Source organism: Talpa occidentalis, unplaced genomic scaffold (genome assembly GCF_014898055.3).
Source record: "Talpa occidentalis isolate TD23 unplaced genomic scaffold, MPIMG_talOcc4v2.1, whole genome shotgun sequence".
Lineage (NCBI taxonomy): Eukaryota > Metazoa > Chordata > Mammalia > Eulipotyphla > Talpidae > Talpa > Talpa occidentalis.
In genome coordinates, this window is record NW_026555331.1 from 116,427,760 (window position 1) to 116,442,825 (window position 15,066).

Genomic DNA, 15,066 nt, shown 5'->3' on the forward strand with positions numbered 1-15,066 from the left:
ATTATGTTTTATATTTGAGGAATGGTGAAAAATTTACAATATACCTTTGATGGAAAAGTCTCCATGTTTCCAGTACAGTATTTTGGGATAAGAGTTAGAGGCTATCAATATGATGCACAAATGCCTTAGTACTAGAAAAAATCAAATTTAGAGTTAAGTCCACAAGGTTCCCCCCTTATGGTAACAATTCAAATTCAACAGTTTTTCCATCCAAGACACCCCCCTTAAAAAAAAAAAAAAAAAAAAAAAGGCAGGCTTTTCTTTGGAATAATACCATGGACTCAAAAGCTATTAATATAATTATTTTTGAAAGATGAGTACAGATAGATTTCTTAGACATTTTCTCCTAGAAGTGTATCGAGAAGATAATGTATATGGCATATGCTTTAAATGAATAAACCAGGGGTTGGATGTTTTAAAACAGTTACCATAGAGGAGGGCCACTCTCTTTAATTATGATAGCAGGGGAGGTATTTCCTCTGACATGATGGAAAATTGAAAAAATAACATTGCAAAAATATTGGGATGTTAAGCAGTAGTTGTCACCCACAGTCTATACCACTAAAGGTCTACATGTAAGTTTCATGTTACTCAGGCTAGTCCCAGGGATTTGGGTAGGATGATAAGAATGACTCAGCCTTCTTGGACCCTGTTAGAGTCCAAAAAAAGCATATATAGATTATGAGGTCCTATAACACTTAGAACTTTCTTAAAACCTGTTAAAATTGTATTTTATAAGAGCTCATTTTATACTTAAATTGTAAAAAGAATGTAAAATCAATATTATGTGCCCTTCAAGAATTATTATTTTATGGAAACCTTATTACTGCTAGGTGTCACTGACTACATGAAAATGACTATGCACCTGACTAAAAAAATTAATATGTATTTTCTTTGAAGTTATTGGGTGACTTAAGTACAGACCTGTTTGAATCAGAACTTACCCAATATTTGGTGATTGCCTTCACTAATTAGTTGCCTTATCTGAAAAGAAATCTTCCCAGCCAAAATACCAACTTTCTTTTGGGAGAATTTATTTCTACATGTATTAATATATTTAGTTTTTATTAGGTGGAATTACTTTTCCCAGATCCCAGCTGGTTAAAAAAGAAAAAAAGGCGGAGTAATACATGAACAATGCTTATTAGACAAGAGAAAATTCAAAAGTTTACACGGTCTTAAAAAGTAAATGTTAGGGCAGACTCGTTAGGAGTTTAACTATGGTTTCGATTTTTTTTTCCTTTCCTTAAGTAACAGAAAAGTTAAATGGGATGAGGAATTCATCACTCTGAAGATTCTTTTGAGAGAGATCCTTAAAAGCAAATATTTAATCCTATTTCTATGTTAAGGTCTGAACCTGAAATAAGGTACCAATCTGTTAATTTCTACTATTGTAATCATAAAGTTCCAGGCTAACTTATGTAGTATCAGTGGGCTTTTGTTCTCTAGGACAGAAAAATTGAAATTTCTCCCGTATCTATACATTTATGCTTTAGAATACATCTCATTCTTTTCATACAATACTTTCAAGTCTTAGTATATGTGGTTGCAGCATTCAAAATGCATAAGAAGACATGATCAGAAAACTGAAGGGGTAATTTATTGAGTCACTAAACCAATCAAAACTACTGCCTCCCAGCCTGAAATAAAGTCAGTCTTTAAAATAGAGTAAAAAACAATGGAATGAAAAAGAGATTATTTTTTCCATGACATTTCTAAAATACAAAGATGTTTTACATTCCTTTCTTTGACAAAATATATCCTAAATACATAAAATGGGTCTTGTGTGTGTGTGTGCTAACTTTCCCATTTCTTCACCTGTGTCCTTAACCCGAACTGCGACACCCTCCTTGTGAAGTGAAAACTAAGCCTTTTAGTATTTAGTATTTGTGGTGTTTCTAACCCATCATTCAGTCCTGCTCTGAGTAACTACTATTCACTTACTGCACACCTACTATCAAACAGTTCTTGAGGTATGCCTATGAAATAATTATTTCAAATATAATGTGACATTCAAATATAACTGAAAATCCCTTTAATCTGGTTAAATGCCTGCAGAGAAAGTATCTGAACAAAGAGAAGAACAAGTGCAAAGTCTCTGAAATAACAGGCCCCTTGGCCTGTTGCACAAAAATCATTCATTATGGGAATACAGTGAGTGGGGGAGAGAGAGGCAGGCATGGGCGAAATGGAGAGGCAGCCACCCTCCAGACCATGTAAGATTTTTCAGGTCTGGGTAGGCATTTAGATTTTATTCCAAGAGTAAAGGAAGAAGCAAAAAGATTTCGTTGGTCGTTTTAAGCAGACCACTGCTTGAAGAAGGTTCTGTAAAAGGGCAAGAGTAGGATCAACAAGACAACTGAGTCAGTAATTAGCAAGAGGTGACAATTATTTGTATCTGAAATTGAGAAGTAGTAGATTTGGGGATATACTTTGAGCTATAGTTCAGCCATACTGATAGCTAACATGTGAGAAACAGGAATGAATCACAGATGAGCAAACTAGTATATGGACAAAAGGAGAGATTGTAGAAGTCAGTGAAATGTGGAGGTCACAGGAAAATTCAGACCTAAAGATATAAAAGTGTAAGCGATTGTGGTTTCAATTCAAGTGGCAACATAGGAGGCACCAAAATTTACCTACTTCGGCAGAAACAATCTATAGTTATACACTTAAGAACACCATGCAAGAAATCCAAAAATGAGCTAAACTATTTGGACACACTAACAAAATACACTGAAATGGATCAGAAAAGTGGAAACACACTTTTACCCTTTGCAGTCTTACAGTGGGGAAGGCACACAAAACAGCCAACTTCTCCCTGGAGTGTAATGTGTTTCAACCCAGTATTTAGTATAACTACTGGAGTTCCAACTGAGGGACAGGTCCCCAAAACATCTGTCTGAAAATTGATGGGGCTTGTGTCCATTTGCTACAGCCCCCATGACTACAGCAAGCAAAGTAAACATTCTTAATGGGCTTTTGAGGACTCCTAAACCAACCCCCCAAGACTTTGTGAGAGGCAGGGGGACAAAATGCTTATCTCAGACTTTCCCTGAAAAGACTGAAATGGAAAAAAATGTTGCTATATTCATCAGACAAAATGACCTTTAAATCAAAGATTGCAGTAAGACCATATAAAATGATAAAGAGCAACATATATAATAAAAAAAAATAGCAAGAGAACACAGATCATCCTCTACTTCTAAATTGAAAAATGGAGATCCAGAATTTAGCCTAAATTAACCAAAGCATGTTCAGAATACTTACATTTGACACTGTTAGATAACTTTGTCCAGCTGCGGGCTATTTTATGATAGGTGATTATCTCATGTAATTTATTAACTATTACACTGAGAATGAAAACCGGAATGATTGTTTACTTTCGTAATCACATGACTTACCAGCACTGCATCTTACTACTGCTGTCCAGCATCATGATGTGGTAACACATATTGCTACACCCCACCCCAATTCAAAATTTTAAACATAAATTAGGCATTCTAATGAATACTTAACACTTTAACATCTTAAAGTTATAAGGCATATTAGGATCATTTGCATAACCTTTGTAAATATTTCTGTACTCAACAAAGAGGCACTTAGTTATATAAAGCAAATATTTCTACTGAAGGGAGAATATGAGACACCCCCTCCCCATTAAACAATGTATAGGATGTAGACAAAAAGTCAAAGAAACTTTGGATTTAATCTATATTTATATTTTAGACAGTATACACTTAATACAATTCTACAACAGCAGCATACATATTCATCTCACATATGAAACATTTTTCAGGATTGTTGAACATCTACCAAAACTAATAATTTTACAAAGATTGAAGTCACATCAAACATTTTCTGACTACAACACAACAAACTCGAAATCAGTTACAAGAAGATAATAGAAAATTCACTATATCCTACCAAATAAAAAGTGGGTTTAAGAAAAAATCAAAAGGGATAAATACCCTGACAAAAATGAAAATGGGAATTCTATGTACCAGAGTTTTGGGACATTAACAAAAGCAAAAGTTCCTAGCAATAAATACCTCCTTTAAGAAAAAATAAAATCTCGGCAGTTCTTTCTACCCTCGTGTCTGTGAAACCATCTTTTTCTTTATTTTTAGAATAAACCTGTCCTTTTGAGTATTAAAACAAATCTCAGCCTAAATTTAAACCTTAAACTATAGAGAGAACAAAGCACATATTGTATCTAAGGCAGGGAATAAAGATTAGTGCAGTAATAGAGACAACAAAAAACAATAGAAGATATCAATAAAACTAAGAAAAGTTCTTAAATACAGTGACAAATTTACAAGTCTTTACCTAAAATTACGTTACAACTTGTACACTAGAAGTTATCATGAGACTTCTGTGAACAATTGTACACTAAAAAATTGAACAATCTAGAAAATACGAATTCCTAGAAACATTCTCCATCAAGACTGACTCACGAATAAATAGAAATTCTGAACCCACCAATTACTACCATGATTACTAAATTGCAATAAAAAACATCCCAGTGCAAAAAAAGTCCAGGACAACATGGCTTCACTAGTTAATTCTAACAGATAATTACAAAAGATAACCCACTGCTCAAATTCTGCCAACAGTTGAAACAAGGGAATGCTGCTGAGCTCATTCATGAGTTCATTACTCTGATACCAAAATCAGATTAGGACATTACAACAAAGACAGAGTCCAACATCCCAGATGAACAAGATACTAGCAAAGCAAGTAACATCACCAAGTTATGACAGAGGACACTCATGGCATCACACACAAGAACAACTTTTAACAGTTACCAAGGAGGAGCAATCCACTGAGAAAAACTCACATCATGGTGGTGAGACTGAAGCACCCCTTTGCACCTTAAAGACCAACACCTATTCCAACAGAAGAAACGGCACAGACATCTACACATCTGTGTGATAATAGGAGGGTGGAAAGCAATGTGTACAGTTGACGGTCTAGGGGAAACAGACAGCAAGGCTGACAAAGCCCCTGGATATAGAGAACAGTGTGGTAGTATCTGCCCTTAGGTTTTAAGTAAGAATTGCATGCATAAGTAATTAACAGAGGAACAGAATAGGATGCATGAAGATGGATTACAGAGAAGGCACTACAGACTACACTCCTACTCCTCACCCCCAGGATGTATACTGGTGCCGTAAAGTATAATAACAGCAGATTGACTGCAGAGTCTCAGAACTGAGGCATGAAGGGAGAAGGAAAACAGCAAGGCTACAGACTCTCCTCACAACATCCACAATGACTAAATCTCTGGACTTTGCCTCAAACCTGCTCTCAGAGAAGCACATCTTATACCTGAGGCCACAAAGCTTCCAACAGTCCCTTCAGCCCTCCAAAAAAGAAAAAACCAAACAAAAATCCAAAGCACACCTGCTGGAGAATAATAGAGTAGTTGTAAGTTGCTGATTCAGATGTATTTTTTTAAATGCCAAGTACAAAGTAGCAAAATGGAAGAAAGGATTTATGTGCCATTTTGAAAACCTCAAGGTATTACGACATCACAAAGAGTCTGAACTGTCCAGGAACCCATCTGAAAATCATGGTAGATTATATGTCCTTATTGGATTAAAAGCCTCCAAATTGGTATCCTTAAGAACTCAAGGAGACACTGCAAAACTCAGAAAAACAAGTCAAAGGGATACAAGAAAATTAAATAAAGTAACTCCTTGAGCTCAGGGGAAAAAATTAAGCCAAAGATAGAAAATATGCTTTGAATAAAAAGAAAAAAAACAGAATCAGTATATTAAGAACTCAAGGAATGACATCACTACACTAATTTGTAGTAGCCCTCATTAGGAAATAGTGTAACGATCAATGGATAAAGATAATGTGAAAAAGAAAGTTTGCAATCTGCAATAACACTGGTGGCCCTAGAAACCATTATGCTAGATAAAATAAGCCAAACAGAGAAAGACAAAACTACATGGCATCACTTACAATGCACAATGTAAAAACAAAAGGGGGGAGGGTGACAGAGGGAGAGGTTGATAAAAGAACACAGACTTCAACTTTAAGATGAGTAAGATCTGAGATGCTAATGTAAAACAAGGCCATTACATTTAATATTAATATTACATAATTGTGATTTGCTAGGAAAATACAACTTAAATGTTCTTGAAAAAAATAGGTGATGTGGTAACTAGATGGGAAAATTCATGATCACAACAATTTGTATTTTAAATATCTTATACTTTCCTTTGTCAAGTGTTTATCAATAAAGCTTAAATTTAAAACAGACTATTTTCATAATGAAAGTAAAATTAGGGGCCTCCCTGGTGGCGCAAGGGGTTAAGCACAGCACTTGTAAAGCAATGCACAGCCTCTGCAGCATGAGTTTGATCCCCGGCCAGCCAGGGAGCAACCCACATGGCACAGCAGACCTCTCCTGACTCACCCGCTGCTCCCCTCAGCAGTGTACTTCGGTCAGTCTGCCTGTTCTGCTCCCCACTCTGTCTCTGATGGATCCTCTCACCGCCCCCCCACCCCCTGCATCTCTGGCCTGTACCCCAGCTCTTGTATGCAAAAATAAATCTTAAAAAAAAATTAAAATGAGTTGTTAAAAAATAGATGCTATCCAAAGCCATAGGATTGAATTAGATCACCAAGGAAGAAATTCCAAATGAAAAAAAAAGAGAGCACCCATCTCCTGGAAGTCTAACATTTGAAGAGCATAAAAAGGATGGGGTCGAGCCAAAGGAAGTTAGACAAACCACAAACAGGTTTGAAGTAAAGCCAAAGAGTATGTTAACAAAAGATACAATACATGAGAAAATATCTCAAGTTAAGACTATTCCACATTGTCAGGGGCTCCAAAAAAGTAAGAGGAGAATTGATAATTCTTTAAAGATTCTGTAGATTTGAGATAGCTTTTGAAAAATAAGATCTTTCCTCATAATTTCTTAATGGAAGTCCAATTCTCAGACTCCTCCTAAACACAGTTCTGCTACCTTAAGATTTTAAGTACCTAGTTTTCTTCAAGAAATAAATTTTACTTGTTTACTAGATGGCAGGCAGTGTGTTAAACCCTAGTGAGAGTCAATGTGCTTGAGCTCTGGGAGTTTTGAGTCTTTGTGAAATTATTCTGAAAAGAAAATACATTTATTTCTTATATTACCTATTTGGAGTATTAGAAGATTAAACTTTTATTAGTGGATACTTTAGATACATTTAGGAAAAATTAAATATGATGTGTTTATTAGATAAATTCAATACACTAAAGAATTAGAGGATTTGGAAAAAGTTACAGAATACAGAACTGAGGAATAAATGGTAATTTTATGCTAGGAATGTACCTACTGAGCCATCCATAGGGGGAATCCAACTGTTTATATTCATTGCTATCTTCATGGTTCTCTAAACAAACAAAAAGTGCTCTTCCCAGTTTATTTCTTTACTTTCACTATTTCTCTTCAGTGTTCTTTCATTGTTCATGCTTCAAATACATTGTTATTTTAATGTTACAATGTTATTTATTGATGAAGGTTCAGATGCTACATGGGCATTTATGTTCACCTAAGAGATTGACTAAGATGTATGGGAAACAGAAGTTCATTTTTTTTAACCAGTCCCAAATTTTGCCATACAAGCCCTATTTGCTAAAAATCATAATACTTGGAGATTATAAAAGGTATCAGATTTTATTTGTTATTTCCTGCATTTATAAATATGCAATATTTGACAACATGAAAGTCAATTTTCTCCTTAGGAATTGGCATATTAGTCAATAATTTAAAGCTTTCATCAAATGGTAATAAGGGAATTGTTCTATCCAAAATTGTTGAACACTTAAGTCCAGAGAATGTAGTGTGTTTGGATTCAAATTAAACCCATGTTATCAGGTGAGTTCAGAAATGGACTAACCATGGAGTGCTCTGAAAGCTGTTTTCGTAAGTTTCTCAAGACTTTTCCTTTATCTTTTTCTTTCCAACAGGAAGATTATAGTGACTGTGGTGGCGTTTCTGGATTGAATCCCTCCCTATGGTCCATCCTTGGAATACAATTTGTACTACTTTGGCTTTTATCCGGCAGTAGACACTGCCACTTATGACCTTCTAAAACCAAATCGACATGCTTAAACTCCAGACCCTGCCAAAACATGAGCCCTCAATTGCATTAAAACAGGATCAGCTGTGGAATCAGCAGAACATTAGCTGGGCCCCGACCATGGCATAAATCTAAGGACAGACTCATAGGCACCCACTGGCTGCATGTCAGGGTGTGAGATCCTAAACTTGTGTGAATGCTGCATCATGTATGTATAACATCAAAGCAAAATTCTATATGTGCTCTAGTGGAAAATCTGAGAGTTTGTTGTTGCATTGTTGGTGATTATATGTAAAAGGGCTCCCCACACAATCGTTTATGAATCATGCAAATTGTATTGATTTTAACCTGGAATTTTGACTTGCTGCAGTCCTTGTTCTGTTACCAAGAAAATCTCTCGGGGGAAATTACTTATTTTTGCCTTTACTTGTTCTGCTAAAAATTATTTCCTGCTTTGAATAGTTATTATTAAGAAAAAAAATATATATATATATATCTATATAAAGAGAGAGAATTTAACATTGGTGTAATCTCTTGAAATATAAATGGCTAATTTTCTATTAAAAATTCGCCATGAATAAAATGCCTTATGAAGAATGGCTTCTACGCCAAAAATATAACACAAATGATGACCAATTAAGTTTTGGTGGGGTAATTTATTGGTTGTTTGAAAATAATAACTAAGAAATTATTAACCTTAAGGTGCTTGAGGGTGAAATTAGAATATGCGATATATTTCCTCATAAATGTAAGCCCTTAGAAATGCTTTGATGTAATGTTCCTTTTGTTAACAGTAAAGTTGTGTAGTGCTGGCCAGATATTTCAAAATGCTCTAAGAAAAGCTTGTTGGGGGGAGGGGGAAATGTTTTTCTTGTGATAAATGAATGAACTTTGGTTACCAAGGGTATTTTGCATGATGCTGCTGCTATTTTAACTTTCAGTTTATTTTTCTCTTACTGTAGAGTGTAGTCCATTGAAAAGTTAATTGAGTGACATTATTGTTATGTAAGAATCTGAACCTTGCAATGTAATGCACTTAAGTCATCTTTTAAAATGTCGTTAAACTACTCTGAATATACTGTGCAATGTAAATGCTGGATGATTGGGTTAGATAAATGGTGACATGGGAATTAATGGATTTTATACAGATTCGTGCTTTTGCCTGAAAACCTATGTACAGATATTTTAAGTACATAAATCAGATTTGACACATTTATTTTTTGAAAAGTACATATATGTTCTCAATGAAGATTCATCTTAGGTTTCCTCTTTGTTCGTTTGAAAAGTGGCACATATTATTGAAAAATTTCTGCTGCTGCTCTTGCTGCTTTAGCCCCTCTGTTTTAAAGGTAGGATCACTTCACCAAAATTTTCATGCAGTTTGATGAGGGTTTTACAAAAATATGAACAAATAGGAAACCTTGAATCTATATGTATGCACATGAATACTTGATTGTGAATAATCAAAATTGTTTTTATACAGCCTCATTGGTGAAAAGTTAGTGTAGTAAATCAGATAATTCATTATAGATTAACACGGTAGCAAAATATTATTTATGCTTTCAAAAATTATTTTCAAGAGTAAACAGTATTTGAAGAGAGGGTAATAATGAGTATGTCACTCTAGTTAGTGAAATAATTCTACTGAAGGCTGGAAGCAGATATTTTTTATGGTAAAATGCGTTTTTTTGGACATGCCAAATATTGGTGTGTGTATATGCTGGAAATTTTCTTATATATTATTTTTAAGTCAAAATCTTAATATTATACAGCATGCTTTAATATGTTTCACATATCAAATATATAACACTAATTCTTTAGCATAGTTTCAGAGATATATTTGATTTTAGCTTTGCATACATTTGTAATTCCTTCCTACCACCAATATACCCTAGGTACCATTTGTGTACATTTCCTTATTTTAAATATTTTTTTATTTAAAAGGGGGGAGGGGAAAATGGAATCACTTTGCCAATTATTGTTCTAAGAGTTGACATCGGTTACCATTTCTAATGCATTGTTGTGATTTTGTAGTCTCACTTGTAACTGGTATTGCCATTTTAGAAAACACCAAAGTGATTTAAAAAAAATATGGAACTTCTCACTCTAGGAACAATATGTTTAAATCATGTTGTTTGTAAATTAAACTTATTGTTAACTTTTGCTAGACTATTTTAAATCATGAAAGTATTGGGACGGGGATATCAAAATACGGAATTATATTAGTTTATGTATATATGACGCACATTAAAAAAAATTGATTGCTTCCAGCATACAACAAACTACCTTAAGTTATGTTAAAAATCTATTAAATATATTTTCATGGCTGATGTCACTGAAATAGTATGTTTTCATCAACTACATTATTGTTGTATTGTTAATCACAGTTAAACTTGGCATCTCTTGGCAGGGTCCTATTTGATTTCATTTGCCATCAAAATATATTTACACGCATGATTCTTTTGGTTATAAAATAGTTCTATATTATGGCAACTATATACATGATAATAAATTGGGTAAGAATGTGCTCTCTGACTAAAATTGTTCTCATGACTAATGCTGTTCATCATGCTTTCATCATACTTTTAAAGAAGAAAGTAACGCCCCTCCAATCCCATTGTCACATTTCACTTAGGATTTTTCTGTAAGTTCCAATTGTTGACAAGAACTTAAATTATAGCCTGTTATAAATATTGATTTCTAAATACTGGGCAGTACAGGAGATCAAGAAGAAAGCTCTTAAACTCTAAGTTTTGCTACATTCATGCAACTTAATGGAGTATGTCACCAAAAACAATATCAGAATAAGACTTGCTTTGGTGTTGACTAACAGGAATGAATTTTGCATTACAGATTTCTTTTTTTCTTCATTTGAACAACCAGCATTACTGCCAAACACCAATCGTGGTCCATATTTGTAACAGGTTTTTAACATGACATTGCAAGTTTGATTGAGGAGATTTTTAGGTCCTGGGCTTGTAAGATTTTAGTATGATCTTTTTTCATGTTTCTAATGCTGAGGCATTATTGCTTAACTTGGAAAAACAAAACAGTGTTGCTGCCATTTGTAAGTTTTCCTATAAAATTCCTTTTATTAACTTAAAAACTGGCCTTACTGGGTTCAAATAGGCAGTATCTCTTTTAAGTGACCTTTGCAACCCAAGTGTTACTTGCTTATTTGATGCTCTCTTCTATTTTACATCTCATTTAAATCTTATCTCCATCAAAGCTTAAATTCTATGTCTCAATTTAAAACTCTTAAAACTATTCCATTAATCATGTTGATTAACATGAAAATGTCTAGAGATAGAGTTAGACTAATTGAAACAAAATGGGTGTTGTGAATTTTTTTAATGTAAAATAAAAATAGACTATTTCCTTGCCCACAATTTCAAATATCTTAATATCTGCAACTTGTATTGTTTTCCCATAGTAGAATGTTAGCATTGCTAATATTCAGTGTAAATTTCTGTAAAGAGCAAATCAATAAAACAAAGGTAAGTTTAAAATAATTCCAAATTTTCAAAGATTTAGACAACCCTTACCAACAGTTTCATCTACCTTATTTCTAGTTCACATAATTAACTCAAAAAAATTCCACTGGACTAATGGGATACTGTCTTGTATAGATGCCAATTGAGTTTACAGTGTGACCTGACAAAGCTGTCCTTTTTGTTGTGCTGTGTGATCGTTGGATCATGCTTTTAGGGATACTTTTATTGAAATGCTCAGTGTGCATCCATGCAAAAGGCCAAGTGGCTTTGTGAACAAATGATCTTTTCTCCCCTTTATTATGTTCTCTTGACACTTTTGTGGAAATTAACTAGCCTGAGAAAAACATTTTGTAAAAATTTGTATAATACTGTTATAAAAATATTTATAATCCCAGAAAATGTTGTGTTAAATCTTGTGCAAAAACAGTATATTCAGAATAAAAGTTTATCATTTTAAAGTCACCACAGTTTGGATTATTTGATTTATTGAAAATCCCATTGAAAGTGACAGGGCGCTCTGCATAAATATTTTTTAGGAAAGCAGACCTTCCTGTGTAGAGAATTCTAGATTGTGGAAATAAAATTTGGGACTACAAATGTGCTTTTACAATTACAAATTTCAACTCAGAAAGACACTCTGGACTTGCAACTCCTCTACACAACTCTGACCCTTCTCATACGTATCTCTGTCATCAAGGCACTTAGGAATATTTTAAATTAGACTTTGGTCTTCTGCTGTTTAAAAAAACATTCCAGGCAGAAATTATGTTTCCATGTTTCTTTAAACACCTTGGCAAAATAGTTTTAAAGAAACAAGTCAGGGTATCTGAAATATGTGTATCTTTCAAATATCTAACATTTAAATATCTCCCCTACCTGTTTTATAAGCCAACAGCACCTAAGACAATGATGACTAGTGTGAAAATTCAAAATAACTTGTTAGATTCTTTTTACTTTTACAGTAGCTTAGAAGTGCCCTCCTATGTTTGCCTAGCAATGTGCCTGATTGTGTGATTCTAGTATAATGCCACCTTCCTTTCTAGGCATTCCCATGAGATCCATGGAGAACACATATACATTAGAAAAATGTAATTTGTGGGTACCGATGATGGTGATTACTGATAAAGGCATTTTAACGGGGGAAAAAACTATTAAAAGTTTAAGGTAGATGACATTTGTTTTTCTGTTTTTGGAACATCTGGCTTTTTTCTGTACCAACTGATCTTCTTAATCAATTCTCTTACTCCCGAGAGGCCCTTATTTCCTCTATCAATCATCTTGATCCTACCCTACCCCCACCTTTTCCCTTGGGACATCAATTACTTTCTCAAACATTCAGTCTCCTCTATGTGAGGACTTAAAACCTCTGACAGCAAACACTTTCAGTATACCTCTATTTAAAACAAAACCAAACATCCACTGCTGTCACTAGCCCTATAAACTTAAAAACCTAAATTTCAATATTTTTACATATCCACATATACTGATAGCGTCTTTGCATTATATTCAACTCAGTTTTAGAAATTTAGTCTTAAAGGTATTATATCTCTGACCACTGAAATATTTTAGGTACTGGTATGAGATACTAATAAATGCAAGGTCTTGGACATTTCTTAATTCCAAAATTCTCATATCAAAGTGGGGTTATTCACAAAGCACAAACCAATAAAATCACTGAGCATATGGCAATGTCTACTGCACCACATATAAACTAGGATTTTTGAGTGCATTTATTTTAATGATTAAACAGTTTTTTTAATTTCCATTACTAATTTTTATAATGTAAGCCTGACTCAGACATCTAAGTGAAAATTTATAATTATTGATATGTTAAATACTATATTTACCAAAATGCATACTGATAAAATTTAAATTTTGAGTTTACTTAGGTACATGGATTTTTTTAAATACTTTATCCTCATTTTAGTATTTTAGTATCTCAAGACCAGAACATATATTTAAAGGTTATTTGTAACATTTTCAGTTTCTTTTACAATATCTTCTAAATGGAAATAAATTCATCATGGATATTATACGATAGTGGGGAATGGTTTAAAGCATCATTCTCATATTGCATGTTTCCATAAATAAATGTTCAGTATAAACAAATTTAACAAATCCTAAGATATACAATGCATGCCACTAAAACTGCTCACTTTCACATGAAGTTGCCCAGTGAAATTAAGTGCTGGAGAGCTGGTATCTAGCACTACTACCATAAGAAAAAATTACTTTGAGTTAGCAACTCAGATTCCTAGTCCACTGTTAACAAAATAAGCTGGTGGCCAACTGAGTTAACTAACTCAGTAATTTTTCTTACGACGGTCATTCTAGACTACCAGCTCTCCAATACACTGTATACAAAGATAATATATAATGTCCCTAGTCTGGAATAAGATTGTCAATTTCCGGTATTGAGAAGGAATGATTTTTCTTCTAGTTTATCTCTTTGTTTACTTAAAAAAAAATGATCTTTTTATGAGGTTATGGGATAGTTGATCTTTTTATGAAGTTATGGGATAGTTTCACTTGTAAATAGTGAAATAGGTAATAAATCAGCTGTCATTACCCATCTTTTACTTCCTCCTCTTTTTGTATTTCAAAAGTACACTGACCAGTAAAACTCCAAAATCTGGAAACTACAGCTTTACCCCTCAGAATAAAAGTTTATCATTTAAAGTCACCACAGTTTAGATTATTTGGATCATTTAAAGTTACCGTAGTTCGGATTTTAGTTAATAGATATTGCAATCTCTTGTTATCACTTACTAGCTTGGAAATCATGGGCAAGTTACTGAATGTCCCCAAGTTTCAGTTTCCTCATCCATAAAATAGCAATAGTAACAATAACTACATTGAAGGGTTTCCATGATGACTAAATCATTACAATTATGTTAAGCTCTTAGCACTGGGTCTGGCGGTATAGCACTGAGTAAGCACTTAACAATGCTATTCATTAGCATTAGCAATTGTTGCCATCACAATAATTTTCCTGGTCATTACAATAAATCCTCATTTGGAGCTAAAACTTTTAAGATACTAATTGTATCGTTTATCATTTACAACATTCACTCATTCCTTATTCAACTGAAGTATTAATATTAAAATATAAAAATAGTTCCTTCTCTTATGTAAATACTAGCTGGGAATATTAAAAATTTAATAAGCATTTACAATAGTATGAGGTAAGTGCTATAAGTAATAAATGATATTATGGCATATTACGATAAGGTAGCCTATAGCAAGACTGAGCTGGCCAGAGAAGGCTGCCATGCTTCTGAATTGAGGGAAGGAGGCAGTAGGACTGTTACAAATAGAGGAGAGAGTGTAAAGGCTGAGAGGTACATGAAGGAAATGGGAAATAACTGCATTATGAGTCTGGCTTGAGGGAAAATGCGTAGACAGAGTCAAAGCTGAAGATGAGGCTAGAAACACAAAGAATGAGAGCCAGTGGTCTTCTCTGGATCACACTGGGCATTGAGACAATTGGAAA

The 15,066-nt window shown here is 33.8% G+C and overlaps 1 protein-coding gene across 3 annotated transcripts in view; it reads left to right on the top strand.

Moving 5' to 3' along the window:
* CACNA2D1 (calcium voltage-gated channel auxiliary subunit alpha2delta 1) overlaps nt 1–12,026 on the top strand; it is a 415,589-nt gene extending 403,563 nt beyond the window's left edge. For all 3 annotated transcript variants that reach the window (XM_054692495.1, XM_054692492.1, XM_054692493.1), the window contains one exon: nt 7,967–12,026. In XM_054692495.1, coding sequence (XP_054548470.1) covers nt 7,967–8,083 — 117 coding nt within the window. In that variant the 3' untranslated portion in view covers nt 8,084–12,026. The remainder of the gene's footprint in view (nt 1–7,966) is intronic.
* Nucleotides 12,027–15,066: the final 3,040 nt, after the last annotated feature.